The 27,936-nt window shown below is 37.5% G+C and overlaps 1 protein-coding gene across 3 annotated transcripts; it reads right to left on the bottom strand.

Annotated features, from left to right (window-relative positions):
- Nucleotides 1-201: 201 nt before the first annotated feature.
- On the bottom strand, nucleotides 202-27,912 carry PAIP1 (poly(A) binding protein interacting protein 1). Of its 3 annotated transcripts, none has more exons than XM_032097575.1 (12): nucleotides 27,726-27,912; nucleotides 26,275-26,403; nucleotides 22,741-22,922; nucleotides 17,272-17,460; nucleotides 13,805-13,917; nucleotides 10,147-10,258; nucleotides 8,440-8,565; nucleotides 6,297-6,403; nucleotides 4,207-4,324; nucleotides 4,018-4,072; nucleotides 3,314-3,407; nucleotides 255-1,665 (listed from the first exon to the last, which is right to left on the bottom strand). In XM_032097575.1, the coding sequence occupies exons 2-12, from the start codon at nucleotides 26,303-26,305 to the stop codon at nucleotides 1,572-1,574; spliced, it is 1,221 nt and encodes a 406-aa protein (XP_031953466.1). In that variant the 5' UTR covers nucleotides 26,306-26,403; nucleotides 27,726-27,912; the 3' UTR covers nucleotides 255-1,571. The 3 variants fall into 3 exon arrangements, with proteins under 3 accessions (XP_031953465.1, XP_031953466.1, XP_031953467.1); XM_032097576.1 differs by having other exon boundaries at nucleotides 27,722-27,878; XM_032097574.1 differs by lacking the exons at nucleotides 26,275-26,403; nucleotides 27,726-27,912 and adding an exon at nucleotides 24,341-24,557 and having other exon boundaries at nucleotides 202-1,665.
- Nucleotides 27,913-27,936: the final 24 nt, after the last annotated feature.

Raw genomic sequence — 27,936 nt, 5'->3', positions numbered from 1 at the left:
ATATGTATTTGGAAGTCATCTAGTTTTCACATTTCTAGTTTCTGGATTTTAGTCTAAAGACTTTGAAATGCTAAAATAGTCTTTATGAACATATTGCATTTTGATACATTTTATTTTTCCAGCAAGAATTGAAAGATAATAGTCTCTGCAACTGTGTGCTTTGAAGAAGAGAAAGGAGTGCTCAGTGAAGGAGAGATAAAAGAAGGCAAAAAATCATTTTTGTTTTAAAGCAAGAAGACAAGGTAGTGATATTATACCAAAGGAAATAAAGCTAGTTAAATTTTATTTTCCAAAACTCCAACCTAAATAAGTGTGTTAAATAAACATCCAGAAAACAGTCACTGCTCACTCTATTAGCAGATGCACAACTTATTTAACCAAAAAAAGAACAGTGAAATATTATCAGAATTATTTACATGCATATTTACAATGCGTGTACTTTAGAGTAGCTAACTGTTGGGAAATACTTGCGTTTGTTTTTGGTAAGGATTTCTACTCAAGTCTAACCAGCAACAGGTAACAGGAAACAATTCAACTGCGTTTGGCAACAACAACAATGGAGTACCCTAGGAAAACTAACATGATTATATGGAGTCAAAAAAAGAGCAGTTTGCTCCAGAATGTTAACATTAATGAAATTTATGAGTTTACTCCAACTACAAAACTAAATCAAACTATATAAAATTAGAAGAATAAAAGAAAGTTACAAGGGTTGCGAAAGGTAAGACATATTAGATACATTACTAGAAAAAAAAGCAAAATAAAAAAAAGCACTGCACATACTCTTGAGAAGCATGGTTTAGAACATAACTATATTACTATTGCCTTAAAGAACACAACAAATTACAGAATAGCTTTTTCTTGTAGATTTGAAAATAAGCTTATCTGAACCAAAGATCTTGTAAGCACCTCACTTCCAAAATACTGCTTGCTTTTTCACATATCAACATGTGACATATTTATTCCAAGAAAAAAGAAAAGCCCAGACCTCACCAATGTGTATTTTGAAAGAAGAAGAAAAAGGGAATGAACAAAACAAAAACTCATACACAGAACTTCCACAAGCCACTTTTCATGATTGTGATCTACAGACAAAAAAAAAATTTCTTTCTTATTTGGATCATACTCTTCTTGGGGGGGAAGTGGAGAAAGTAAATGCAAGATATATTGTATATGGTAAATAGGATGAGTAAATCCCAATATATACTAAAGCAAACAAGCAAGCAAATTCAGATGATTATTCTTTCCCTTTCTTCCTCAAGGGAAGTTTTATGGGACAGTTCCCCATTAAATTTTAATTTCGATTATAATTTTTAAATAATTTTTATTGCAGCCAAAACAGTGTTCAAAAAACATTTTTCATAAAATAAACTATGATATATACACAACATTTTAAGTTACAGGGCATAAGTTTACAATTTTTGGCAGATTCTGTTAAACAAAATGGAAATTGTGTAACTTTAGTACTTGGAGAAACTGAAGTTCCTCATTTTGGTACAAATGTTTTGTGTCCCCCTGCACTCTAACCATATCTAAAGTGGTTAAATAAACTAACATTAATATGTAACATCTCACTGTTTTCTCTTATGTTCTGATTCTAGACAGAATTTTTCATATGCTTCTTCAATTTCTGGATCCATCTCATCATCAATCTCATCAAAATACCTGAGGAAAAAAAAAATCACCAAATGTGTTAGGTTTACATGCAGATTTTCAGAACCAACAGATCTGTGTAGATGTCAAACAAAAAAACAAAGCTTTATAAATGACAGTTATTTATGATATTTTCTTAAAGGGAATTAAAGGGAAAAAAATAATGGATACTAGGAAAACAAATAAACAGAAACCTCAAAGCAGCACAGACGTACAAATACCTACAGTGTTTGCCACCTTTTTTAGATCATCTTATGCTGCCCAGTTTAAAACACAGAAATAGTTTCCAAGATGACAGAAAATGCAATCATGCAATCCAAGCTTCCCAAAATTTAATAATGCATCTGTACTGATCCATTTACCGGAAAAAAAAATTACCAACATATTAGTGTAATTTTGATTGGTTAGCATCCTAGTTCAAAGACAGAATACATTAATATAGAAACCCTGCATTCCTGTTTGCTGGTATGCAAAAGAAGGCCATAGAAAATGTGTAAGAAAAGTTTTTTTGTTTAAAAGTGTTGTGCATTGAGTAATCAGTCTACGTATTTATCTCATTTGTTCCTTGTAGAAGTGTAGCCTTCAGAAGAAAGAGCCCTCACACAGAACCCTCCTCCCTGGTGTCCGTCAGTCATGAGAAATAGCTGACAGCAAATCAGCAGACATTTGTCTAAGCTTTTCTTAAGCCTTCAACAAAGAAGGTTATAGTCACCTTGCTTGAAGGTTGACTTAGAGTGTTTTACATGTAGTTTTCAGATTTGCTGTGTTTTTTAACTGCTGTCTGTCTTCAGTTTGCATTTTTCCTACTAAGCAGAGGTTCACATGGGTCTTTTTTTCCCCTTCAGTATGAGCTTGTTGATTTCTGATGGCATCTCTAATATATCTTCCAAAGTTCTTGACATTCCCCTCAGCTAGGTACAACCTGAAAGTTTTCTAATTTACTAACAAAAATACTGATACAGGCCTGCTGTGTTACCACACATAAAAACAACACTGCAAATGTTCTTGTGTGTCAAATCATGATCTGAAAGTCCTCCTTTGTGAGTGTAAAGCTCAGAGCAATTTACTTTAGACCATGTTTCTTCTTATTTTGCATATTTCTTTCTTATAAACCAGTGCCAAAAAGTCAGATTATAGTCTCATCTACTGCTTCCACCTTTACCATTAGCTTGCTTTTCTTGCTCAACAGGAATACTGAATGGCCCTCTAATTGAAGGGAATGCTACTTAGGCTGAGGAGAGAGAGTTAACACTTCCTCCCTTTGAAAGACACTGGAAATTCAGTAATCATGTCTCGCTGGGATGTTCATGCACATCAGTCAAATGAATTTAGATTGCCTCACTACAAACACTTGAAGGCCTGGCACTTCACTTTGCTTGCAAATTTTTTTTTTTTAAATGCAGAAGTATGTTTGTACATGTGCATAAACATCTGAAATGTAATTATCATACTCAATAGAACAAATATGAAATAGGTTTCAAACTTGTGTGATTAAAATCCATTTTATACCCAGACAAATACATCCACTGTAGAACTAAATAACAATTACATTATTTAGTTTCATTTTTGTCAAGATTGGAATCCTAAGCCTGTACTATCACAGCATCACAGTAAAAATAACTATTATTAAAAAAAAAAATCACTAAAAAAGAAAACATACAGCTCTCCATGTCCTGACAGATCTGCTCCATTTTCTTCATAATATGGAAACAAATCCTCTCTTTCAAGCAGCTCTTGGTATTTTTCTTGATAATCTGGCAAAGTAAAAATGAGACTGAGTAGATATATGACTAGTCTTCTAAATTAACAGAAAACTATAAAGTTTGAAAATTAGCCAGTTAACAAAACCATAAACTGCAGGAAACATATTAACAGGAAAAGCTCCTCCTACAACATTTTCTCAGGACATGAATGGATCTCTAGGAATGATGCTTAACTTCCCACAGAACTGTAAAGGTAGTGACAGATGTCTTTACTTCAAATGATGCTATGCCATGTTGTGCTCAGACTACAGATAAAGAAACGAAGGATTTTGATTTGATTTTGTTACTAACAGTGGACAAACAACAGACTTGAGTATTTCTGGCTTTTTGGAAAGATGAAATGCTGTGGACTACTGAATAAATTCTTCTGACCTTTATGAACTCAAACGCACATTCTCCATTTCAAACATCTACCTTCTTTTAACACAGAATAAATCATGTGCTCCACCAAACCAGGAATTCAGGCAGAATTTTGTCTTTTAAGTTGCATAGGTTTTAGATTCTTGAAGAATAACATTTTATGTTCTTCAACAGACTGTAAACTTGATTACAACTTTTTAAAGAAGATTGAGAAGACAGGTAAGCTAAACTTGTGCCATACCTGGGTCTGCTGCAGTGAAAGGAACACCATCAGAAGTGTAAAATGTTGGTTCATTCTAAAAATAAAGTCATACAGAAAGTTATATGTGTTCAGAGAGACAGATGTTTGTAGTTTTGAGTAATGCGATTGTCTATGAATCAAACTAAATTCACATGAAAGTAAGGAACTGAAATGTCCATATATTCTTACCATAAAATAGTTTGGGTCATTTTCAGGGGTAGCTTCTGTGTGTGGAGTTGTTCCATGAACTCTACCCCAGTTACTAGATCGCAGTTCTACTAGCTTCAGAAGCATGTGTTTCACATCTCTGAAATAGAGAAGCACTACAAAAGTTAGAGTGTTTTGTGCCAAGCAAGAAATTGGACTTCTCTTATTGCACAAATACAAGGCAGTTAAATCTGTCCAAAAAAATAAGTTCAAGGACAAAATTTGTGTCCAGTGTGTCCTATCTGTCCAGTGCACAGAGAGTTTTCAATTCAATTCTACAACTGCAAGTCTAGATGCTTTAAGTGTCCATTATGAGATATTCACCCTTTTTCCTTTCTCTGCTGTTAAGTAAGAAGCTCATATGAAAAAGGAAATTGCTATAGCTTTTATTGAGATACCAAACCTTGCAGTACAAGTTAAAGAACAAATCTGTTTTTGATAAAAGGATAATACTGGGGGAAAAAAGGAAGATGATCTTCAAATTTTAATTTAATTTCCTATTCTATGCTCCTGACTTCAGTCTTCTTCATCCTGCTGAAATGCGGTAGTCAAAAGTAAGAAGTAATGTCTCCAGTACATTAGATACCAACACCGATTTTGTCCCTAAAATAAGAGAAAATCCCTTCTTCTTTTAAGCTAGTCTATGGAGAAGAGTATAATTAAAGAATAATTAAAAAATAAAATTTTAATTTCTTTTTTTTTATTTTTTCATAAAATTTTCCCAGCTGAAAATGATGCTGAATTTTTTTTTGCCTTTTTTTTTCTTTTATATGTTCTCTGTATTCTTTACACATGTATTTGTAGCTCTGTAGCCTATTCTAGTATTCATAGCTAGCATTTTACCTACTCTGTTAGACAGAAAGACAAAAAAAATTCCTCAGTGGCTCCAGGCTCGGGGTCCAAGGTTAGGTTCTCTGGGAAGCCAAGGCTGAAACCAGCTCTCCCACACACATTTTCATAAGCAAAGTTTAGTTCCTATCTAAGGGAGGGGGGGAGGAAAGGGGAATTCAGAAAGGGTTGCACCTCAGCACTTATGTCTCTAATTGGGGATGCTTGTCAGTTATGCTAATTTGCTAAACATATAAAAATTGTATACGTGCTATGCTGGGTTTGCATCGTTGGTGCTTTTCCACCTGGTGAGTTGTGCACATAAGGATCCTTATAAAAGTAACCCCTTTTAAGTGTGTCTGGTTCATGATTTTAGGATCAGTGAAAAGGCAACAAAATTAGTTTGTTGTTCTGTATCTTTGAAGCCTCAGCTTGTGCCATCAGTTTTGGTTCCTGAAGCAAAAATGTCCTCATCCTCCTTGGGGGCAGCTCAATCACAACCCACAGATGTTATGAGCTACTCTTGGCCTCCCTCCATATGGCAAGAGATCAGGGTCTGAACCCTCTACAGGTTTTTAGTAAGTTTGCAAGAAGCTGAGGATAAAGCACAGCAGAATCAGATAACCTCATGCACACAGGTTATTAGTCAACCACTAATACATTACTAATACATTAGTCAACCACTCGTTCTTTTCCAGATTGAAGCTAAGACCTTGCCAAAAAGGTGTGCTCTCCAGAAAAAAAAAACCAAACAAAAACCAAACCACATAGTATATTTCATTTTGCCTTTACATTTGTAGTAATTTGTATGTATTTAATACTGCTACTTATTTAGTACTGTTTGTATGTATTTAATCCTGTTCAATTCAAAATTAAAAGTATAAACTATGAGATATTGCCCCACTGTCTCTTTGTACATACTTGCTTTAAGAGCCTAAAGCACTTACAGAGGATTTCAAGACCTAATAGGAAAAGAAAAAAAAAGTGGAACTTGAAACTCTATTAAAAACTAAAATACAATAAACCCACCCCAAAACAAAACCAACTCAACTACCAAAATATCTACATTACTCTTCAACTGAAAACCATTTATTTTTATGTAGAAAATGACCCACACATCACAATACTTTTCATAAATATAAATTTTTAAGATAATTTTTTGGACCTGTTCATTACTGTTGAAGATTTTTCAAGGTGTTCTTTTTCATATAAACGAAATACTGCACATTAATTTATCTTCTCACCTGCTACAGTTTGCATCCAACACAACATTTTCAATTCTCTGAATAATTTCCTCCATATCATTCTTCCCTTTTTCTTTCCAGGCATCTTCTAAAACTGAGCCTGTCAACTAAAGACAAAGGATTAGTTTGGCTTTTTTTTAAAGAAAATTAGAAATTCTTAATAAACAGTCAGCTGAAGAGATTCTGTAACAATTCATGACACTTGGACTACCTGATGGCTGAAGCTCCCGGCTGCCTGTATCTCGTTGCTAAACATATTAATAGACCTCATAAATAGTTTATTTTAAACTACAGACAGCATAGGAGCTCTGTGTCCAATGTTTATGCTACCTAGAAGTTCACAGCCACTTGGTTTTAGTCTTGAAATATGATTTTGAAACCATTCTTCAGTGACATTGGTCAGATCTTACTTGATTTTAGTACGTACTATCCTCCTTTATTTCCTTTAAGTCTTATTTTTGCAGCTGATTCCACCAGTTTACATGACAACAGCAAATACTTTATTAAACTTTAGAAACACTTCAGTCAACTTGGCTAGCACCACACACGCCAGAGAATCCCATCTCGGTATACATAAAGGAGACTAGAATTATCTGACCAAGCCAACCTGAACTTTATTACATAAAAATCTACCAGGCTAAAGCTGCTGCCCAGAAAGCTTTAGCAGCAGTCAGTCTGGAACGGCTATGGATGAAAGCCTCTGACTACAAGAATAGGTACTTCAGTGCCCAATAATTGCACAGGAGGAGTTAAATCAGAAAAAAAAAATTAAGTTTGCCACTAATAGCAATCTCCTCAGCATAAATATTACATGATCAAAAATACTTGGAATGGCACCTGATGATACAAAGAGATAAAATCCCAAGATAAAAGCAAGTAACCCTAGATAATTAGGTAGTAGCATCAAGATTAATTAAAAATAAACATATTGCACAGCAAACAGGTGAAAAAACTGTATCTATCACTGTATTAAAGATAAATTGAGACATTTATTGCTTTGGTGGTGAAACCAAGGTTTCATGAGGTAGCCCAGTCTAGCTACATATATACTCAACACTTGTAGTTACTGTAAGACATCAGAAAACACTTGCATGAACAAAACTAAAAGTCTCTTTGTTCTGAAACACCTTTTAAATGGGTGTGTTATAAAACAATTTAGATTACTGGTTTTCTTCAGCATGCTGCACTGTAAAGCTTCCTGATTTGTGTATTGCAGCTTAAAAAGGTTCGTCAGTGGGCCTTACCTCAGGGAAGCACTCCCAACATAACGACTGACTGCACACTCGTATTGAGCACAACTGCACACTTGCTGTGAAGCAATCTCTTTAAACATCCAAACTTCAAATGAAGGTTTTAAATTACAAAAATCTCTCTTCCCTACTCTCTGTTTATCATATCAAAAGCAGCTGTGAGAAATTACATTCAAGATAGAAGAGTCTGAGAAGTAGTGGAGTATGAGGAAGGGTAAAGAATGAGGAAAAACAAACAATCCAACCAAAAATCTTCAGAAAAATACTGTTTAGCACTTAACCTTCATTCCTAATTTAGACTGTTTTCCCAACCATGAGTACAATGATACCTAGTGAAGGTAAGAGTTTCTCCTACATAGAAGCCAACCATTTTACAAGAAAAGGCATGGGTTAAGAGCTAAGAGGTTTATTTTTGACACGAAAGAGAAATCTATATATTTCTACAACAGTAATGACACATATAATACAGAATGAAATAACTGATATTAAGGACCTTTTCCACAAAAAATGGTGGACCCTAATGGCCAAGCATCCTTCAGAACACAGAACATACCTAAGATCTCACAATTCGTTCAGGCTGGTTAGTTTTCTCCCACACAAGAAGCAGCAAAATAAGATCTAGAGGAAGCATTTACTCCTTTGCACCTGAACTTAAGTTCTATTGCTCGTTTCTACATAAATGGCCTTCAATTTATTTTTAGAGCACCTTGTTACTTTTTGTACAGGCTCAATTTCCTGATGGTACTAAGGAAAAAAAAAGTAGTTTGCTCTGCTAATGCTGTAATGCATAAACCCCTATAAATACTTCCTCATTTGCAGTTTACCCTGCTATTCCCAAAGCTAGAAAGTTTTAAAAACTTGATTATTTTTTTGTTTTAAAACTACTATCTCACCTTCAGCAGTTTCACTGCACATATCAAATTACTGTCCACAGGATTAGAGAAGAGTGAATTCAGTAATTCCCGAAGACCTTCTTGAAGAATTTCTGCCCGTGTAACCTGTCCCTTTGTTCCTTTGATCTGAAAACACATATATAAAACCCCCCAACATTTAAATTACTTGAGTTTTAGAAATTAATTTAGGCACATGCTCTCTCTTGAATGCTGTATGATTTGGTTTGTGATCAACATAGGTGATCTCTGTGGTGGGAAGAACATGCCAAATACTGTAACCATTTTAGAACACAGACTTTTATAGAATGGTTTGGGTTGGAAGAGACCTTAACCATCATCTAGATCATCACCTACCTCAATCTGCTGGCCATACCTCTTCTGATGCAGGTCATGTTGAAGTCCTCATCCACCAACACCTAAAGTCCTTCTCAGCAGAGCTGCTCCTGATTAATTCTCCACCCAGCCTGTACTTGTGCCTGGCCCAATGAAGTATCTTGCACTTGGCCTTGTTTACATGGTCCCATCTCCCAAGCCTCTCTTGGTCCCTCTGGGTGGCATCCCTTCCCTCCAGCACATTGACTGCACCACACAGCTCAGTATCATCGGAAAACTTACTCTGAGTAATGTCCTTTCAATTCTGACATAACAATGCAATGTCTAGCATTTTGTTTCTCTGCTAAAAAATTGCTAAGAAAAGCAACCAAATGCCAGCCTAATGGTCCAAAAAATACCAAATTACCAGAACCCCACGCTCTTTTCCATACTGCATTACATATTCTCTACAGCAGCAGTAGCTTGCTTCCAGAAGGCAGTGTTTATATATTTAAAAAGTTATAGGAAATAGTTTCAAAACAAATGGAATACTCCAAAGAATATGGCATACTCCACAAATGGACAACTCCCCCTGCTCCAAAGTCTTTGAAAATCTTCCCTTTTTCTTCTAGCAAGTGAAAAGTAGATTTCAAGGACCACTTATGGTCCAGAAATGGAAGAGTCAGAGAAGGATTTTACTCATACCAGCAGAACATTTTTAGAGCGTTTGCTTAAATCATTGAAATAATCAAGTTTAATGTATATTTTTAACTACACTGCAGCAGGAAGTGAACTTGGTGAAAGCACAGGCAAAATAATCAAAGAAATTTTTTACACATTTTTGTACATATCACAGACATAGAAAACAAATTTAAATACAAGATTGCATACTTCATGCATAAGCCAATGACTCAACCATCAGAAGAAATATCTTTAAAGGTCTGCACTTTTAATTCCTCATTTTGAGTGTTTTCACATCTGCCTCAAGGGTTTGTTAACACCTCTTATTAGTGCCTGAATACTGAATTACATGGGTTATTGATCCTGGTCTGCTTCTGCTAGGCATTTAGTAACATTCAATATATTGGTTAAGTATATCCATCTGGGGTTTTTGCCAGTAAAAAGAAAATACCAAAAGCTTAATTTCGAAGATGTTTATGGTTGGTTCTTCCCAAAAATTCTTACACTTTAATTTTTATACACTTCTAATGATCTTCTCCTTCCTTGTTTACATGTTTCTTGGATATACACATTGTAATGAAACTATTCTAAAGTTCTTTTATTTACTGCCTTCTGCCTTTAGAAGAACACCTCAAATTATAGTCCATTTCAGTGTTTACCTACACACAACAAAAAATTAATGAAGATCCATGTGACATGCAGCTTTCTTCTTACCTCTAGGTTAAGATAAAGTTCAGCTAAGAACAGCACAAAGGCATGAAATTGTTTTCTAGTAGTCTCATCCCCTTTGGTAGCTTCATCTCTGTTTTCATACTCCGTCCGACACCTGTAAAAATTAAAACAAAATTATATAATCTGTAGCCATTCCAACATATGTAACATGCTACTCATTTAAAGGAATGCTGAGAACTTATGAACTGCATGAAAGCTGTTACATGCTGAATGCTGGGATGTATGATCTGTGAAGGAAATGAGAGGCCTTCATAAAGAAACAGTGGATTTGCATCCTTTTAGATGAATACATATGATTACATTATTACATCTCTAAGCACTGAGATACCTGATGCAGCAAAATTAAATAGAACAACTTGGAACATGTAGAAATTAATACAGTTACACAATTTATACAATAGAATATGGGTTCAGGATGTGCAATAGTAACACAGGCACCCAATGCCCACAGAAATGAAACAGCCATGTTCCCCTCTTCAGAGTGCTTACCACATTGTCTTAGATGCCTTTACACCTATTTGATAAATTCTTTATCTTGCCATGTTAAATGATAAGTGATACATAATTCATGACATCCAGCTGAGTGGTGTTAAGTGACACTCTAGAGGGAAGGGATGGAACACAAGAGGGACCCTGACAGGCTTGAGAGGTGGCCCTGTGCAATTCATGAACTTCAGCGAGGCCAAGAGTAAGGTTCTGCACATGGGTCAGGGCAATCCCAAGCATTAAGAACAGCTTGGGCAGGGAAGTGATTGAGAACAGTCCTGGCAAGAAGGACTTGGGGTGCTGAGTGATGAGAAGGCCAATGTGATAGTGCATGCTTGAATCCCAGAAAGCCAGTTGCATCCTGCATCCGGAGCAGCGTAGGCAGCAGGTGAGGGAGGGAATTCTGCCCCTCTGCTCCGCTCTGGTGATACCCCACCTGGAGCATTGCATCCAGCTCTGGGGTCCTCTGAACAGGGAGGACACAGACATATTGAGTGGGACCAGAGGAGGCTGCTAAGTTGACCACGGGGCCTGAGCATCTCTCTTACGGGCACAGGCTGAGAGAGCTGGGATTGCTTAGCTGGGAGAAGAGAAGGCATTGCTGACACCTTATAGCATTTTCCAGTACCTAAAAGGGGCCCACAAGAGAGCTGGAGAGGGACTTTTCGCATGGGCATGTAATGATGGGACAAGAGGAAATGACATCAAGCTAACAGAGGACAGGTTTAGACTAGATATTAGGAGGAAATTCTTTACTGTGAGGGTGGTGAGGCACCAAGACAGATTGCCCAGAGAAACCGTGGATGCCCCATCCCTGTAAGTGTTTAAGGCCAGGCTGGAAGGGACTTTGAGCAGCCTGGTCTAGCAGAAGGTGTCACTGCCCATGGCAGAGGGGTTTGGAACAAGATGATCCTTAAGGTCCTTTCCAACCCAAATAATTCTATGATTCTGTAATTTAAATATAAATACAAATAGATAGGATTAACATACCATGGCAGTGAAGTAATCTTTCTAGTATTTAGCAACTGTGCCAAAAATACATAAGTTTACATAACAGTACAAAAACAAAATTAAAAAAATATTTGAGATAAAATGAAACCCAGACAAATTCTAATGTATTCTCAATTCTTCAAGATTGAGAAATAGTGGAGAACCTGAAAAATCTAAAGAGCTGAAATACAACATTTCAGGTAGAAACTTTGTTGATAAACAGAAGATGATCTCTCTGTAGTCACCTTGTTAGGTTGTTTATCTGCCTATACCCTGACCACTCACAATTTCACTCGTATTAGCAAATAAAATCTAAGCAACTTTAAATTCATGGCTTCAGGGTGCTAACATTATTGTTACCGATTGGGTTTGCTTCAAATCCAAGAACCAGAAAATCCAGCATTAACAGGGATTTATTAACGCCGTAAAATATTACCATGTCCCGCAGCCATAGGGAGGAGGAGGAGAGAAGATCCAGCAGGCAGGAATTGTGCAGCAAGATTGATTTATTTAATTATTTTACAAACTCTTTTATAGACTTTTTTCTTCATAGTCTAATTGGACAAAGGATCAGCTACCCCTTGGGGGTGATTGGCTAAAATCCTAAAACATCCATTGTCAAAATATTTTTCTACTGTACCATAAACAAGGCTTCTCAAGGTTGCAGGTGTTTGGTTGTTTACATAACTCTGCTACCTCTTCTGTGAGAGAGAAAAGTCTCTCACGGACTTAGAAAATAGCAAGAAATTCCTTGCTAGCAGCATTTTTGTATCCACAGGGATTTCCTTACATGTTCAAGTAACAGATAGTTAAAAATATCAAAAGCAATAACTTTGAAAGGAAAAAAACCAAAACCAAAAAAAGAAAAACAAACCCAAGAGAAAAATGAGCATTTTCAGCTTCTGCATGCCCTTGTTTTAGCTGTTGCTTTGCAGTGTTTGCGCTACATCAAGGACTCTTCTGCTTCTCACTCCACCCCACCATCAAGGAGGCTGGGGTGGCACAAGAAGATGAGGGGAGACAGAGTCAGGACAGGTGACCCCAACTGACCAGATGGCTATTCCTCCCATGCGGCCTCATGCTCAGCATATAAACCAGGGAGAAAGCTGGCTGGGGGCCGCTGCTCCGGAACTGTCTGGGCATTGTGGGTGGTGAGCAATTGCACGGTGTGTCCCTTGTTTTGTATATGCTAATTCTTTTACCATTGTTATATTCCCATCCTTTTCTATCCTAATAAAATACCTCAACCCATGAATTCTACCTTTTCTGCCCCCAATTCTCTTGCCTATCTCATTGAGAGGGTGGGGGAAGCGAGTGAGGGGCTGCAAGCTGTTTAGCTACCAGCCAGGTTAAACCATAACATTCCACTCATGATAAAAGACCACTGGAATGCATTACCATAGAAGTTTATCATGCTTTTGCTCCCAAACATTGCCAGACTAAGTAAAAACTTTTAAAATAAGAGACAAACCTGAAGGTTAGAAAGCCAGATGTCTTTAAAGAAAAAACAAAAGCACAATTTCTAAAGAATTCTGAAGTGTCCAACTACAATAGTCCTTCAAATGTCATGGAGTAATATTTGAAAGGAAATATAACAATTTAAAAAATGTTGCATTTTTGTCAACTACAAAGTGTAATCATTATCAAACTAAGGTCCCCAGAAACCTGCAGTAACCAGAAACTGAAGAAATTTATACTTCTGGATTTTATACGGCTGTTTCATAGACACAAAGTCAGTTAGCCAATCAGTGAATAAACCTTGCACAGCAACTCCAGGCAAAAAAAAAGTGTTAAAGAAAAAAACCACAATGAAGTTAAGTACTGGCAAGAGTCAAAGGACAAGGACAGTACATATATGTGCATTTAGTATACTTTTAAAGTAGACTAGCTTTCCAATTTGCACTATTTTTTGGGATCAGTCTAATGTACTCAGTACAAAAGAGCCTGCTGAACTTTGAATGGAGTCCTATTTTCATATTTAAAAATACTAAAATATTTTAAAATGTTTGTGTTCAATACTCAGCATGTACCTGTGCTTCAATACTCCTCAACCTATACTACTATTTTAAATATGTATTTCTTTGTATGCAACAGGAAGAGTTAACAAACAAACCAGAAAGATGTAACTGAGGAGAGTAACAGGCTTAAAGTGACTGATACTGACCTTTGAAGTAGCAACTGTCGGAAGTTCCCACTTTGCGGACTAATGGTTAGATGGTGAGACAGATAGTTACACAATCGTGCTCCCATGTACGAAAAGTTTGGGACAGATGTGGCCTTCCAAAATAAAAATGGAAAAATGAATTATTTATAGCCTATTAGTTTTATCAGGAAACATTTTTAAAAGCTTTTTTGAAATCTGTATGTTGATCAGACAACTTGAGCAGAAAATTAATGACTAATAATCACTCTTAGCCATGTTCACTTTTATATTGCATCAACATTTTGCTATATGCATTTCAGCACTTAAAAGCTCATTATACTGTGATTTTGTGGCTCTAAGAAAACAATCACCATTATGCCACGTATCTTCATGTAACTCTACTTCTGCACTATGACCTACAACCAAAGAGTGTCCCAATGTCAGTTACAAACTGCTTTACAAAAAAATCAGCAGTGGACATTAAGACACTTTTTCAAGAATAATTACTCTCTCAAGGAGCAATGAGTACATTCAAACAACACCATAAAAAGTTGTCTTGTTTCGGTCTATGAGCTATTTATTCCAGAATCTCTTTTGGGCCATGGTTAATATCCAAGGAAAGAGCGTAAGAACATGGCAAGTAAAGAGAAATTCTTTCTCCCATACATGCTCCAGCAATCCGCAGAAGAGCAAACTTCTGAATCAGAGAGTAAGACTATACAATTACAGTTAATGGCTCTTGATGGATCCTTTTTATCCCAAAACAAGTCCTGTTATTGCTGAAAAACTACACCTTTCTCATCTAAAAAAAGGTGGTAAGAACACTATTGTGTAAAAAATATTGTTTTAATCTGATAATTCAAAATTTAAATTTATTATTGTTCACCCATTTTTAAGTCTCTTCTAACAATGCCTGAATTTCAGATTATTTCTCAGATGCAGTTGCAGTGAAAAGTTTCTGCTGCAAATAACTTCACCAGCTCTGCCCAAAAGAAAATGAGGATACTAAGAACTCAGTAAACTTCTCCTTTGGCTTTATCATCTCTGAATATTTCTTTTACATCTTGGTCATCTATCAGAGCTATATATATGTTTGCATGTTTGAACTGTTCCAACATGTTTGAAAAAACGTCTTGCTTTTCTCTACCTCTTACAGGTAGAGAAAAATATACGCTTAGTGTAATTCTACTATGTGCATAAAGTTACTGGAAAAAAAATGAAGTGTCTTTGGAAGATGAAACAAGTTTAAGTAATTAAGATAGACAAATGGAATTCACTTTCCAGTAAGAGGCATGTGAAATACCTAACAAGACTTTGGTGCTTTGGTTCAATCAGTTGCTCTGACCAGAAAAGGTACCCCATTTTTATAAGGTACCCCTTTTTAATACTCTTTCCTAACAAAAAAAACCCCAACCCAACAAACCTCCAGCAAACCAAAACCTTAGCACTCAAACACCTACACAAATTATTCAAACCTCATCTGTATTTTTAAAATATTATCATCCTTATTAGTTGGTCTGTACTTGTGGTTGCATCAAACATTGAAATAATTAAATTTTAGGTGTTATAAACTGGCATAGCACACACAGACAAAAAGAATTCTACCCTGTGTCTTCCTAGTAACCAATCACATTGCAAAATCATATTCTCGGAACTATTATTGCTGGTAATGCCACTTTATCTCCAATTCAAAAAAGTCACAATCTAAGCATGAAGGATAATCTACCAAGACATAGCTTGAGAAACTGCAGTTGCTCTGACAGGAACAATCCACTGCATTAAGTAGGTAACAGTCAGGGTTCTTAAACTATCAAGTCAGTGTCCAACTTTTGGAAGACAAAAGAACTCGCACTTCACTCTGTTCAGACAGAAATAAGAATAGGAGGAAGTATGTAATTAATATTTAGAGACAGGCTAAGATACCTGGCATGAGGTGAAGGGAAGACCCTGCAGGATGTGGGTTTACCTCATTTTAGTATTTTTCCTTCACAAACGTAGCATCTGTAAATCTGCTTAGTTGGGTCAAATTTACATCGCTGAAGCAGATGCTTATAAATTTCAGCAATTTTAATTGTTTTGTGAAAAGCCAGGAGACAAATACTTGAGTCTCTGCTCAAGACAGAAGGATAATAAGCGTAGTTGGCTTTGCTTAAACACTATGCCAGCTTGATATACAACAGATCTAAAATGAGGTGCTTTTGGATACTAGCATAGCTTTTTGGCATTAGGTTTTACTTTTTACGTAATTTCAGACTAACACTGAGCTTCTCAGTTGAGGAAGGCACAGTAAACCCTAATGCTGAACTTGTTTTTAAAAGGGAGGCAGAACGGAAGAAGCAATATTAAAGACGTCTATTAAATGAGACTCAATGATTTTAAAATACAGGAAGTTACAAATAGCATAAAGTCCTCTTTTTTTCTTCCAGTAAAGCTATATGGAATATTTTAATCTTTTCTAAACTATCTTCCATAGGTTCAAATAAAGGATGGGAAAACGATGCTGCCAAATGCAGCACAGGTGATTATCAGTCTCACTAACTGGTCTCAATTAAATTTGCATTAATTCTGTATCATAATGAGAAACCTGAGACTCTACAGTTCTGTACAATGCCCAACCAGCCATTCCACTTCTACATATACCAGATTAAAATAATCTGCAGGTATCTGCACTTGAATAAAAGTCTGCATTCAAGGTAAAACCTGAAAGCAACAAATCCATATAAGGGTGAGACACCCAACATAATAAAGAACAAGCCAGAAGTATGGCTTCATTCTCTGCAGTGAGCCCAAAAGACAGTAACAACAGCTCATTCGCTAAGCAACACATTAAGCTGTTCTTTCCAATGGCTCCCCCAATTAGTACAGAGTTCAGCTCAAGGTCTCTGTCCTCATTTCCATGGCCATCAATGGGACTGGACCAAGTTACCCTTAGAGGAACTTTCCTTTTCTCCAATTATGCTGTTCTGAAATAATTATATTTCAAATAAAGAAAAAAGCGTGTCAATAAATAAGCATTTCCCAAAGCGTAGTGTGTACAGCAGGTATGGATTTAATTTTTTTAAATACCAAGGAATTAAGAGTATCTTCGGACTAAGAAGAATTTTTTTTTTTTGCACAAGAGAATAAAAATGTACAACATTGCTTAAGTTTCTTCAATCTTTACTATATAAATACAGAAATTAAAATACAACTTCTTTTAATTAAGTGCCGTAATTTCAGCCGTAGTATGTTTCCCAGGAGATACAAACACACAACAAAGGAAATAGAGCAAACTGGGAAAATGTATACAGTTCAGGTATCCTAAATCTGAGCTACCATTTCAATTTCTTGAGCAAAATCCTTCCCTGTATATTTCAGTCCAAAAGGAAAAAAAATTCAAATCATTACAATACTACATTGATACAATTATGTAACAAATACTGGAATGCCTGTCTTGGACACTGGGTAACAGAGGCATAATGTACATCTTATAAGACAGAATACACTACCTGCTGGTAGATGAGTTCAACAAGTTCTTGTAAAGCTTCATCTGCAATGACCCAGCCATTCAGTGTTTCAGCAAACTGCTCTATTTCAGTGTCAAAACAACCTGGCTGCTCAGTGAGGTGATTTAGGAAGTCTTGTACATATTCTGCCAGAGTCAGATAGCCATCACATCTGTTTTCAAAGGAAGAATCCTACAGAAGTGAAAGAAAATACCGAATACTTAATACAACCTTGAATAATTGTTACACTTACTGTCTCCAGAAATAACCATACAGCCCTTGGTTTTGAGTCTCTGCATACTTGATAGTGATCTTTATCACAAGGTTCATTCAACATTTTTACAGAGCATAGACCTCGACACCTCCTGGAGTGCAGACCTCAGAAACCTCCTGTAGGCCAATCACCTTAAGAACCAGGTAATGTATTTTTATAGACAGTAGGGTCTCCCAGGAAAATACATAAAAAGATGGATTAAAAAGAAATCAGCTTCCCAAGTTGGGTGCAAGATTAACTAACAAACAAAGTAAGTTTATCTGTTAGGAGTAGAACTACCAATCTGAGGCTCAACACTCATTCCTGGTGTGGACATTAACTGTACTTGTAGCTTCATGAACCATAGAAGAAAAAGCATGGAAAATTTGAAACAAGGTATTTTGCACTTAGATAGTGTGTATAGTGCTTCCAAAACATGCAGAAGGGGGAGTAATTAAAGAAATACAATAAATACATAGTATTGTTCCCATGTAAAAAGTATAATCAGAAAAAATGGTATTTTAAAGTCAGTGTATTTGCATCTCTTGGCAAAAGATGAAAGATTACAAGGCATAAAATGAAACCATTCAAATGGAATTAATTTGCAGCTACTGAGGTTTAAAACCAGATAACACACTTGCTCTCTAAAGAGAGGAGGGGCTACCCAATATCATTTTATCAATATTTATGCTCCCACCAATGGAACAGAAGAACACTGATTTTGTCCATTCAGAAATGAATGTATGTAAGAGTATTTAAAGTCAATACTCTTCCAGATGATTATAATGCTGGTATATGAAGGGAATAGCAAAGAAAGCAGCATACTTTGTGATGCCACCACTAGCAACACAGTACAAATAATTCACTTTGTCACGCTACACAGAAGATTGTGAAAAGCACCTCTCAGATTTCAGAAAAGCAAGAAGGAGCCTGAAGAAGCACTTCTTAAAAAGTTACTTACAATAAGCAATTCAAGACATAAGAGTGATATACAGAAAATCAGCATTCTCAACTGTTCTACCATTTAAAAGTGTTTAAAGGATGTCCATAATAAAGCTGAGCTAAAATGATAAAGAACTTTTTCTTTACTTAGTGTACATTAATATATCAACAAGGTTTATAAGTATATTCTCCCTCTCCCCCTTCTACTTCCTTAACAGGGATTTTTCATTACTTTGTCTTACATTACTGCCTGTCTCTCCTCTACTGTGAAGCAACATGGATCTGTGAAAATTTTTTAGCTGGGTATGAACTATGAAAAAGACACACATTGTTGAAAATCACATCCTGATATTAATTTCATGACTTGTGAAGAATGTGTGGGTAAAAAAAGCAAACTTTCCAAAAGCATTCAGACATGTCATAAGGTTATATACTTACGCTAGTGAGGTGGGGCACACATCTAAGAAAGATTTCATATGATATTTAATTAAGTAGAAGATTTGCCAGTTAATAATACTAAAGGCTAAATAACTTAATGTTGCCTACCAGAATAGGAAAAAACATATGGGTTTATTGAAATACAGGCAAATTGTTACTACCTAAAGCCTTTGACAACCTGAGGATTGGAGCACCAGCACTTCAGAGGTTCTTTCTAACCTAAGATTTTCTATGATTGTAATGGCTTGGAGCTTGTAAACCCAAAAAGTAAAGGCCTATGTATGACTTGCTAAATACTCTGCTTCACTAAAGGAAACCAACATTTATGAAGCAATTTCAAATAGCCCCATAAGAGTTCTGTACAATGAACTTAAAACTAGTTTGTTTCATAGAACTATTACACTACTGTGCGGCTACTGCAGCTTAATCAAATAGAGCTGAACTAGCATCTCTCCAAACAACCTGTCTCAAAACTCTCCAGCCAGGCTGCAGAGCATGCAATTGCTGTAGCTAGTAAAAGAAGCTGCTCTTTCTGACAGCCATGAGATCGTTACAAGATCCTCCTTCAGCAGAGAGGAAGGTATCTTCCTCTCATAGTCCCTTGGCAAGAATCCAATCTTGGAGAACATTCTTGTTTTGTAAGGGATTCCAATACCATTTGGTACACTGGTGTCCCTATTGTATACTCTTACTTCCAGTTTGTAATTACGATGCTAAACACAGAGAACTAAACTGTACCATATTCATCTGCCTGTACTAAATATGCAACTTCAAAAGAAGTATAGGTTTCAGTGACTGTGATAGGCATCTGAACAAATGGGAGAGAAAAATGAGTACTTTAGGAATTCAGAAATATACAACTTTTAAAAAATTATTTATACCTGATACTTTAAAAACTAACTAAATTTAGCCCAACAGCCTCTAGACACAACGTACTTGCATTGCTCATTGTCAGATTTTAGGATTTAACATAAAGGTAGAACCATGTAGTGTATCAACTCAAGGAAAACAAAGCAAATGGCTGTTATTTTTCAAGAGGAGCTGGCTAACAGAAGCCTGTAAGATTACACATCACTACAAAGTTATAATTTACAGCCACAAAAGTCAACTAGAAATTTTCTGCTAATTTCAATAATTTGTCCATCAAGCCACCACTCCAATCCTTCTCTCTAATCTTTGATAGCTATAGGATGGGATCCTGGATTGTTCACAACAAAAGAGTAACTGATGAAAAGTTTATAGATTTGCCTCTCTTTTATTATGTGTCAGTTCATGAGCTTACAGACATGAGTAGAAGGCTAAATAGGTACTAACTCCTCTGATTTACATAAAGATAAAACAGAAAGTCTATAGAAAAGATTCTTGAGCCAAATCTACTCTTAAGACTCAGCTTCTGTATGTGTACTGATTACCATTTTCCTACATCTAGCAAATACACATTTCCACTTATGAACTTAGTCACTAATATTATAACATTTATTTGATTTTTCTTCAGACTTCTTAGGAACAAGCTTTTTTTCCTTTCAGTTATATGAACTCAACAAGTTTCCAATAAAGTTATTGCAAACTCAAGTACAAAAAGACTGTTGAATATACAAAACCACCCATGCATGCTGAATGAGGTTAAGTGGCACTCTCATGCTTGGCTTCTGATGGAAATTACTGAAGTTAAAAAAGAAAAAAGCAGGAGGGAAAGATTGTGGAATCCTAAAGTAACAAAAATCTCACCCCTAAAACTATGAAGTAAGAACGTCATTATGCCCATCTGATGGAATGACAGCCATGTTATACACAGAGCCATGCCAAGGAACAAGTCTGATGTCAAATCCAAACCTACATCTAGTCACTAGTTCTGCTGCAGACATCTACAAGTTCCCATGCGTTGGACTCTGTATGCAAACAGAGAATCCCACTGTTGCCTTTCTTCAAAGTGCTGGTAAAGTTTTTCTGAAAATTCTAGTAAATCGTGTATTCTGTACCCCTTAAACCATCTTCATGAGTAATTGATAGTTTTGAGTATCAAAAACTGGAAAGACTGGAAAGTAACTGACCCAATATCAAATGTTATATGGACAGACACAGTAATTATAATAGTGCACAATCAAACAAGAAATCAACACTATTTCTAAAAAAATAAATGTTTTTTTCTATTGCAAAACAACCATGTACTAGAAATACAAGATTTCAGATCTAAAAATGCAGGGGCCTTTATAAATGAAAGCTAAAAAGCACTAATTTTAAGTAAAAAAGAAGTTTCTCTAGCTTTGTTTTGATTCAAATTTTAAAACTCATGGTCAAAATCAGTGTAACTGTAAAGTGTGCTAAATTTCTTATTTTTATTGCAAGTGAGCCCAGTTTATAAAATTTCTTCAGTTACTGAAGTAAAAAACCCAACAGATTTTGTAATAGTGAAGGATGAAAGAAAAAATACAGCTGTTTTATGCCTATCATATTCTGATTAGATTAAAGTCCCTGCAACATGTTTTGCTAACAGTTTCAGAGGTATTTTTATTAATAGATGAGTCACATTCATAGCATATTCCAACAACATAGCAACCAGGAACTCCCACATGCTCCCGAGTTTTTACAAAATAGATGAAAAGCAACATTGTTGGCATTGAAACTTTGCAGTTTCAAGAGTGCACTGTGTATGCTATTTGAAAGGTTGTTTGGGTTTTTTTTTTTTTGTGTGTTTTTGTTTTTTTTTTTTTTTGGTCTTGAAACTGAAACACTTTATTTATAGAAAACATGTAACCAGTACTGGGGCAAAGTAGTTATTTTTCCTCTAGATTATCCATTCACCAAAAAAAACGCGTTCACACCGGCATTATAACAGTTGGATATTGGCAGTGGGCTTGTATTATCAGGAGAGTAATTATATTCAGTAAACAGGCAAAGCTGGTAACGATCAGGTAACATGAATTTTACTGGTGAGGAAAAGATTTCAAAACACCAAACCACCATATTTAGCACTCAAATGAAATATGTTTCTACAAGCAATTAAAAATCTATTTGATTCAGCAGCACTGTTTATCACTTCATTGCACTTGTAAAAGTTCCCACCTATTTAGATATAGTACCAGAGTTTTACTGCTTACATAACAAAAGGATATTCCAAGAATTCACACAGATCTTCCCTGAAGTAGAATTACTAAAGCAGTAACATGGAATACAATGGAGTAGAAAATAGAAGTACCAACTTTTGTTACATGATGCATCTACAGATTGATCAGAGATGAGTCTGGCTAGAGATACATTTCTCATTAGGTGTGTGGGTAGGTAACTGCTAGGAATGAGTCTAATACTTTTTTTGCCCTTTGGTGATACAAAACCACTGAAGGAATTAGAAGACATGATGGTACACTAGCTCAGGCAGTCATGATGATTGGTACCTTGTGGTGCAGGAAATTCAGGAAAGGCAAAGCCTGTGCTCAGAAAAGCTAAAGTTCAAGCTTTCTCCCACGCTTTCTTCAAAGCCCTGTGACTTTTGCATAAAAGTACAGCTAGGCTTTCACTTAAAATGCAGTGTAGATGTAACTACAACAGAGGTAGTCATCAAAAAGCAGCTTACTCTCATACTGGATGCAACCAATGCTTGGTGCAGTCAACAAGGAATGTGGTTATCCGCAGCAAGCTTTGGCAAAATATCCCATACTAGAGGCTCTCACATCCACCATAATATTCATGCATTACCACTTAATATCCTGGCTGCAACTTTGGAGGTTATCATCAGCAAATACAGAATTCAAATTATCTGACATAAAAGATCTAAAGACAACATTATTAATTTAAATACAAGTAAATTGGCACATACTAAGGAAAGACGTTAAAACACTCACTGTGAAATTCTGATTGAAGTTCTGGTTGTATCCTGGTGGGTAAAATTCAGGTGCTTTAACAGACAAGTTTGATGTTGCTACAGGATCCACAGCTAACTGAGGTTCAGCCTTTTCTGGTCCAGAATCAGGAACTGGGAGTTTATCTTGTGATCCAGATGGAATTTCCGTCTTTTGCAGGTGTTCTGAAAAATTTTTGTTAACAGCTTGTCTTAGAAATCACTCAATTAGTATGTATTCACACTGAATAAGCACAGAATATGTGGTTTTGTTTATTTTTTTTTTTACTTCAAGTATGGTTTTACTATAAATATACTTCCTTTAAATAAACAGCCTTACTTTAAATACACAGGTTTTATTGTTTATTCTCAGGTTTGGATATTCATTTGACCACAATCTAGATGTCCTTCTATATGATAGACAGTAAACAGTGTTCATGTGCAGGTGACAAAAAAAACAGTAAAAGGGAAAAAAGCCTCTCTTCATTCCCAAGAAAACATGTTTTCTAAGAGTTAACCTAAGAAACTAGTAAATCTGCTTATAGCACATTTGATTATCCTGTGATTTTTCATTGATTTTAGATACAAATACAAGATACAGTTGGAAGGTCAATAAATGACAGACATCACTGATTTTTACCAAGACTTACTTTCAACAAAATGCTCAAGGACACTTGGCTATTGCTGTTTTTATATATCATTTGCCAAACCATGCAATTGAAGCATTTTTAAAACACTATTTTCCAAACCTCTCTTTACAGACTAGCTCATAAGTTTACTGAAAACAGAACCTGATACCTACCTGACGAACAAACAGTGCTTTGTGTTACTGCTGGGTTGGGTTTATATTTTTACAAATAGTCTGGAGTTCTTCAGTAGGGGGAAGGCTGAGACCATCTGCAGTCAGATTAACAGATGGATAAAAAGTACACTCAGATGTGGGGGCACAAAAGGACGGAAAGGACAGAGAGTATTGCAAGCAGCTGCAATACAACATCACACCTTTACCTGGTCCAGGTTCATAACCCAGTATCCTGGTTTCAGCTGGGACAGAGTTAATTTTCTTCTTGCTAGCTGGTACGGCACTATGTTTTGGATTCAGTATGAGACTAGCGTTGATAACAAGCTGCTGTTTTTGCTATTGCTAAGTCGTGTTTACTCTAAAGCAAGAACTTTGCATTTCCCATGCTCTGATGGTGAGCAGATGCACAAGAAGCAGGGAGGCAGCAAAGACTGTTACAGCTGACCCGAATTGGCCAAAGGGATAATCCATACCATTGAAAGTGATGTTCAGTATATAAACTGGGGGGGGAGTTGGCCAGGAGCTGTCAGTTGTTGCTGGGCATCGGTCAGCAGGTGGTGAACGACTGCACAGTGCGTCACATGATTCTCTTTGGTTTTCTTCCTCTTACCCTTCCCTAGACACCCAGGTGTCCCCCGGCCCCCCGGGCTCACCACGCTGACCCGGCCTCAGCGCGGTGCCCGCATCGCATCCCCGGGAGTAAGTACAGCGCTCCAGAGGCCAGGTGCCGGTGCCCCCGCGGCGCCGCGGGGAGCGGCGCAGGTGCCTCGGGAAAAGAAAGAGCGGGGAGAGCAGCCCGTACCTGCCATCCCGGTGCCCAGCGGCGCCGTCTTCGGAGGCCGCAATGGCTCCTGCTGCGGGAAGAGGCCGCCCGGCTGGTGCTGCTGCTCCGAGCCCGAGCCGCGGGACGCGCTGCCCCCGGGGCGGGTCCCGCCGCCGCTCTCCAGCGCGCCGCACCCGCGGCCCCGGGCGGCACCCGGCGCTCGGTCGAAACTCTCCGACATGCTGAGGCCGGGCGGCTCGGGCGCTCATGGGAGGGAGGAGCGGAGCGGAGCGGGGCGGGCAGCCCGCGGGGGGCGGGCGGAGCGCGGGCCCGCCCCGGCCCCGCACTTTCGGTTTCACCCCCGCGCAGCGCCGCGATAGCCGCGCCCGCCCCGAGCCCGCGGCAGCCTGGAAGCGGCGTTTCCAGAGGCACTGCATTGCCTGCGACTGCATCTCCACGGTAACGAGCGGGGCGAGGTGACCGTGACAGGGCCGAGGCTTCAGCTGCAATGAGAGACCTGCAGCCACAGGTCTCACGCCACGCTGTGCATACACAGCTGTTTCCACCAGAAAGGGATAGAAAAGCAGCAGGCGAAATTCTAAATTTAACCCAATAAAGTTAAGTCTCCAACGTGACCATATTATTGTATGGTTAGGGCTACTTAATATAAATGTGTTTGTTCATAACAATATATTTTCATGTATAATTTACACATGATAACAAATGCTATTCTGATTTAATGTTTGACAACTACCTTCCAGGCCAATAGGAACCACCTGAAGAACATGGTCCATGTAATGCATCTTTCCTAATATTACCACATTAACTGTAAATGACTCAACTCACATGTCCATTTACAATTTAATTGGTCCATTCTTCTTCAATTTCAGTCCTAAGTCTTGCTCTACATGTTTTGCAAACTCTGTATCATAATCAGCTTTCAAGATGAGGAGGACAAGTGTGATCTGGGGTACCCCAAATACACTTCAGCTGATCCTGCTGAGGGAGTTTATATTTTGTCTCCCTGAGCAGTCTGGTTTGTGCTGACCTTGCCACTTGTTCCTGCCACAGACAAAATCAAAAGATTGTGTGGCATTGGGTCAAATTCTGTTCACCACTCACAAAGGGGTGAAAAAAATAGGCAAGAATGTATAAAATATTATTAAAAAAAAATCAGAATAGTGCTGTCCTGTATTTTAAAAACAATCCAATTGAATTGTAAAATGTTGCCTTTAGAAGTCATGTTCCTATTGGGTTTATTATTACATGTTACCATTTTCAATTATTAACAGGGGAGGAGCAGGGTATAAGATATTTGTTACTTCCCCAAGGCATGAACTGGACTGATTTTTGGTGAGATGAAAAGGTGGCCAGACATTTAAGGTGTCACAAGTTAAAATTAATGAGGCCCATGGGAAACTGTTCCTAGGCAACCCTTTCTGCAAATACAGAATGATAAACTAATAAATCTATGCTCTGCAACTGGAATGAGAGCCAATGCAGGATGTTTTTGAATGAGTCTTAAAAAAAAAAATTGTAATATGTCACTTGTGTAAACCATTGTTGAAACTAATTTAAGCAGTATTGCCAATTCTTTAAAGATCACAAATTAGCTACTAAATTTCTACACTAAAAATATTCAGTGTTCTTGTGTTATTTCAGCTCCAGTTTTAATGCTTATATTGTGACCTCTGTCCACATCTGTAGACTTTGCCTTACCAGGAGGAGAATGAAAAGCTTACATTAATGTGAAGATGAAAGCTGAAATTTTCCATCATTATATACTGGGATCACTTTTGAATATGCCTATCTTTCAAGTTACCAAATCTCATTCTTTAAGGTACACACCTAAGGGGAACTGAATGCCTCAAATTATTGAACAAGTTTTCACCTTTGGACATAAATGTAAATTCTTTTCACTAAGCAAACATTCTATATTATCTTAATTTAATGACTGTTTGGCAACTACTTACCATTCAGAGTGGAATGTGATCCCAAATCCATATTTGTCTTTCAGATGCACTACTTAAGTTTGCATTAACGCAGTTATGTATGGTTGGGAACCGAATTTCTCCTCCCTGGTGTAGACACCTAAAACAAAACTAAGAAAAATAATCAGGTAGTTAATTCCAAAATGACAATCCTTGAATACTACCTACAACAGTACACCCCTTTAGACTATTTAACATTATGCTTAGAATGTTTTGGCCTGAGTAGATGAAGTCCTGTTAATTACTTCAAGTCTCTGAGACCAAACAGCAGAACCCCTGAGATCTCCAAACTAGAAGGACCTATCCTAAGCACCCAATGACTGGATTAAGACTTTCACCAAATACAATTATGAACACTTCTAGGCAGCCACTAGGAGATACCTGCTTTGTCCTAAGTGTCTTAAACTTAGTTCAGAACCAACTACACACACACCTTCAGTGCCTGGTGCCAAGAAATCACACACTGTAGCCTTGTCACTATTCAGAACACAGATACGTTTACATGCCTTATTTTTTTTTTTAATGCTGGTAAGATATTTCTAATAAGAAAAAAGGAGAGGGCTGGTTCTAGCTTTTAAAGGGTAATTAATTGTTAATAGCTGCAATTATTCTGATCGCTACCATACTGATGAGGCATGTTGTTAGAAGAGTCAATGGTGATCGAGCCCAAAACATAAAGCACAGGTATAATCTGTAGGTCTAAAGCTCTACAGATTTCACACAGACTTATTTAAAAGCACAGGAATGAACATTTAGTAGTAGAGTATCCTATTAATTACTCCCAGAGTAACTCTCACGTTTTCAGTGCTTAACTTTACTTGCTAAATCATCATTTACAAGTCTGGAGGCTCTGTGACACATCCAGCAACATGTAGTTTGCACGAGCAGCTACAGAGACTTAAGAAAATTTTTTAAAAACCAAACCAAAATATGCCTAACTTGTACATGGAACCCGCAGATCGTGTGAAGTAAGACAACATACGCGGGATCATGTGAAGAGAGTATATGGAGGCAATGGGCAACCTGGCTGGCTGTCCTCTGGAACTGCCTCTCCAACCCCATGTGCTCTTCATCCAGCCATATATTATTTTAACAGCCATAGAATTACAGAAGCACAGAATCGATTAAGTTGGAAAAGACCGCTGAGATCATCGAGTCCAGCCTCTGACCGAACATCACCACGACAACCAGACCATGGCACAGAGTGCCACGTCCAGCCTTTTCTTAAACACGTCCAGGGACGGCGACTCCACCACCTCCCCGGACAGCCCCTTCCAACATCTAATCACCCTTTCTGTGAAGAAATTCCTCCTAATGTCCAAAGTTGACACAGCTCCCGATTTTCTGTTCTCGTACTGCATCTGCCATTCCGACACCTCGCTGCTTTATCACGCATTTTAAGTAGTAACAATAACGAAGAGGACACCACCTACGTGCTACGGCGTTTGTCCCACGTCCAACACACACGTTTCAGCACGTCTGCTCGCCAGCCCCGACCTTCGCCTCCCGGCAGCAGCCAGCTCCGGGCGGCTCGGCGCGGTTATGCGGCCAGGACCGCGACAGCCCCGCGCCACCGCCCCTCAGACGCCGCGTGACGCGGCCGCCCGACCCCCGCGTGCCCCTCAGTCCTTCCGGGTTGGCGGG

Source organism: Corvus moneduloides, chromosome Z (genome assembly GCF_009650955.1).
Source record: "Corvus moneduloides isolate bCorMon1 chromosome Z, bCorMon1.pri, whole genome shotgun sequence".
In the NCBI taxonomy this organism is placed as follows: Eukaryota; Metazoa; Chordata; class Aves; order Passeriformes; family Corvidae; genus Corvus; species Corvus moneduloides.
The sequence above is the reverse complement of the archived record's forward strand: the minus strand, read 5'-3'. Positions and strand labels throughout refer to the sequence as shown.

Excerpts from the sequence above, each read along its gene's own strand:
- PAIP1 (XM_032097574.1), bottom strand. The coding sequence starts at position 24,542 with ATGTCGGAGAGTTTCGACCGAGCGCCGGGTGCCGCCCGGGGCCGCGGG. Across the intron at positions 17,461-22,740 it reads ACTTCAATCAGAATTTCACA|GATTCTTCCTTTGAAAACAG; the intron begins GTGAGTGTTTTA and ends TCACTTCTGTAG. Across the intron at positions 4,073-4,206 it reads ATGACCCAAACTATTTTATG|AATGAACCAACATTTTACAC; the intron begins GTAAGAATATAT and ends CTTTATTTTTAG.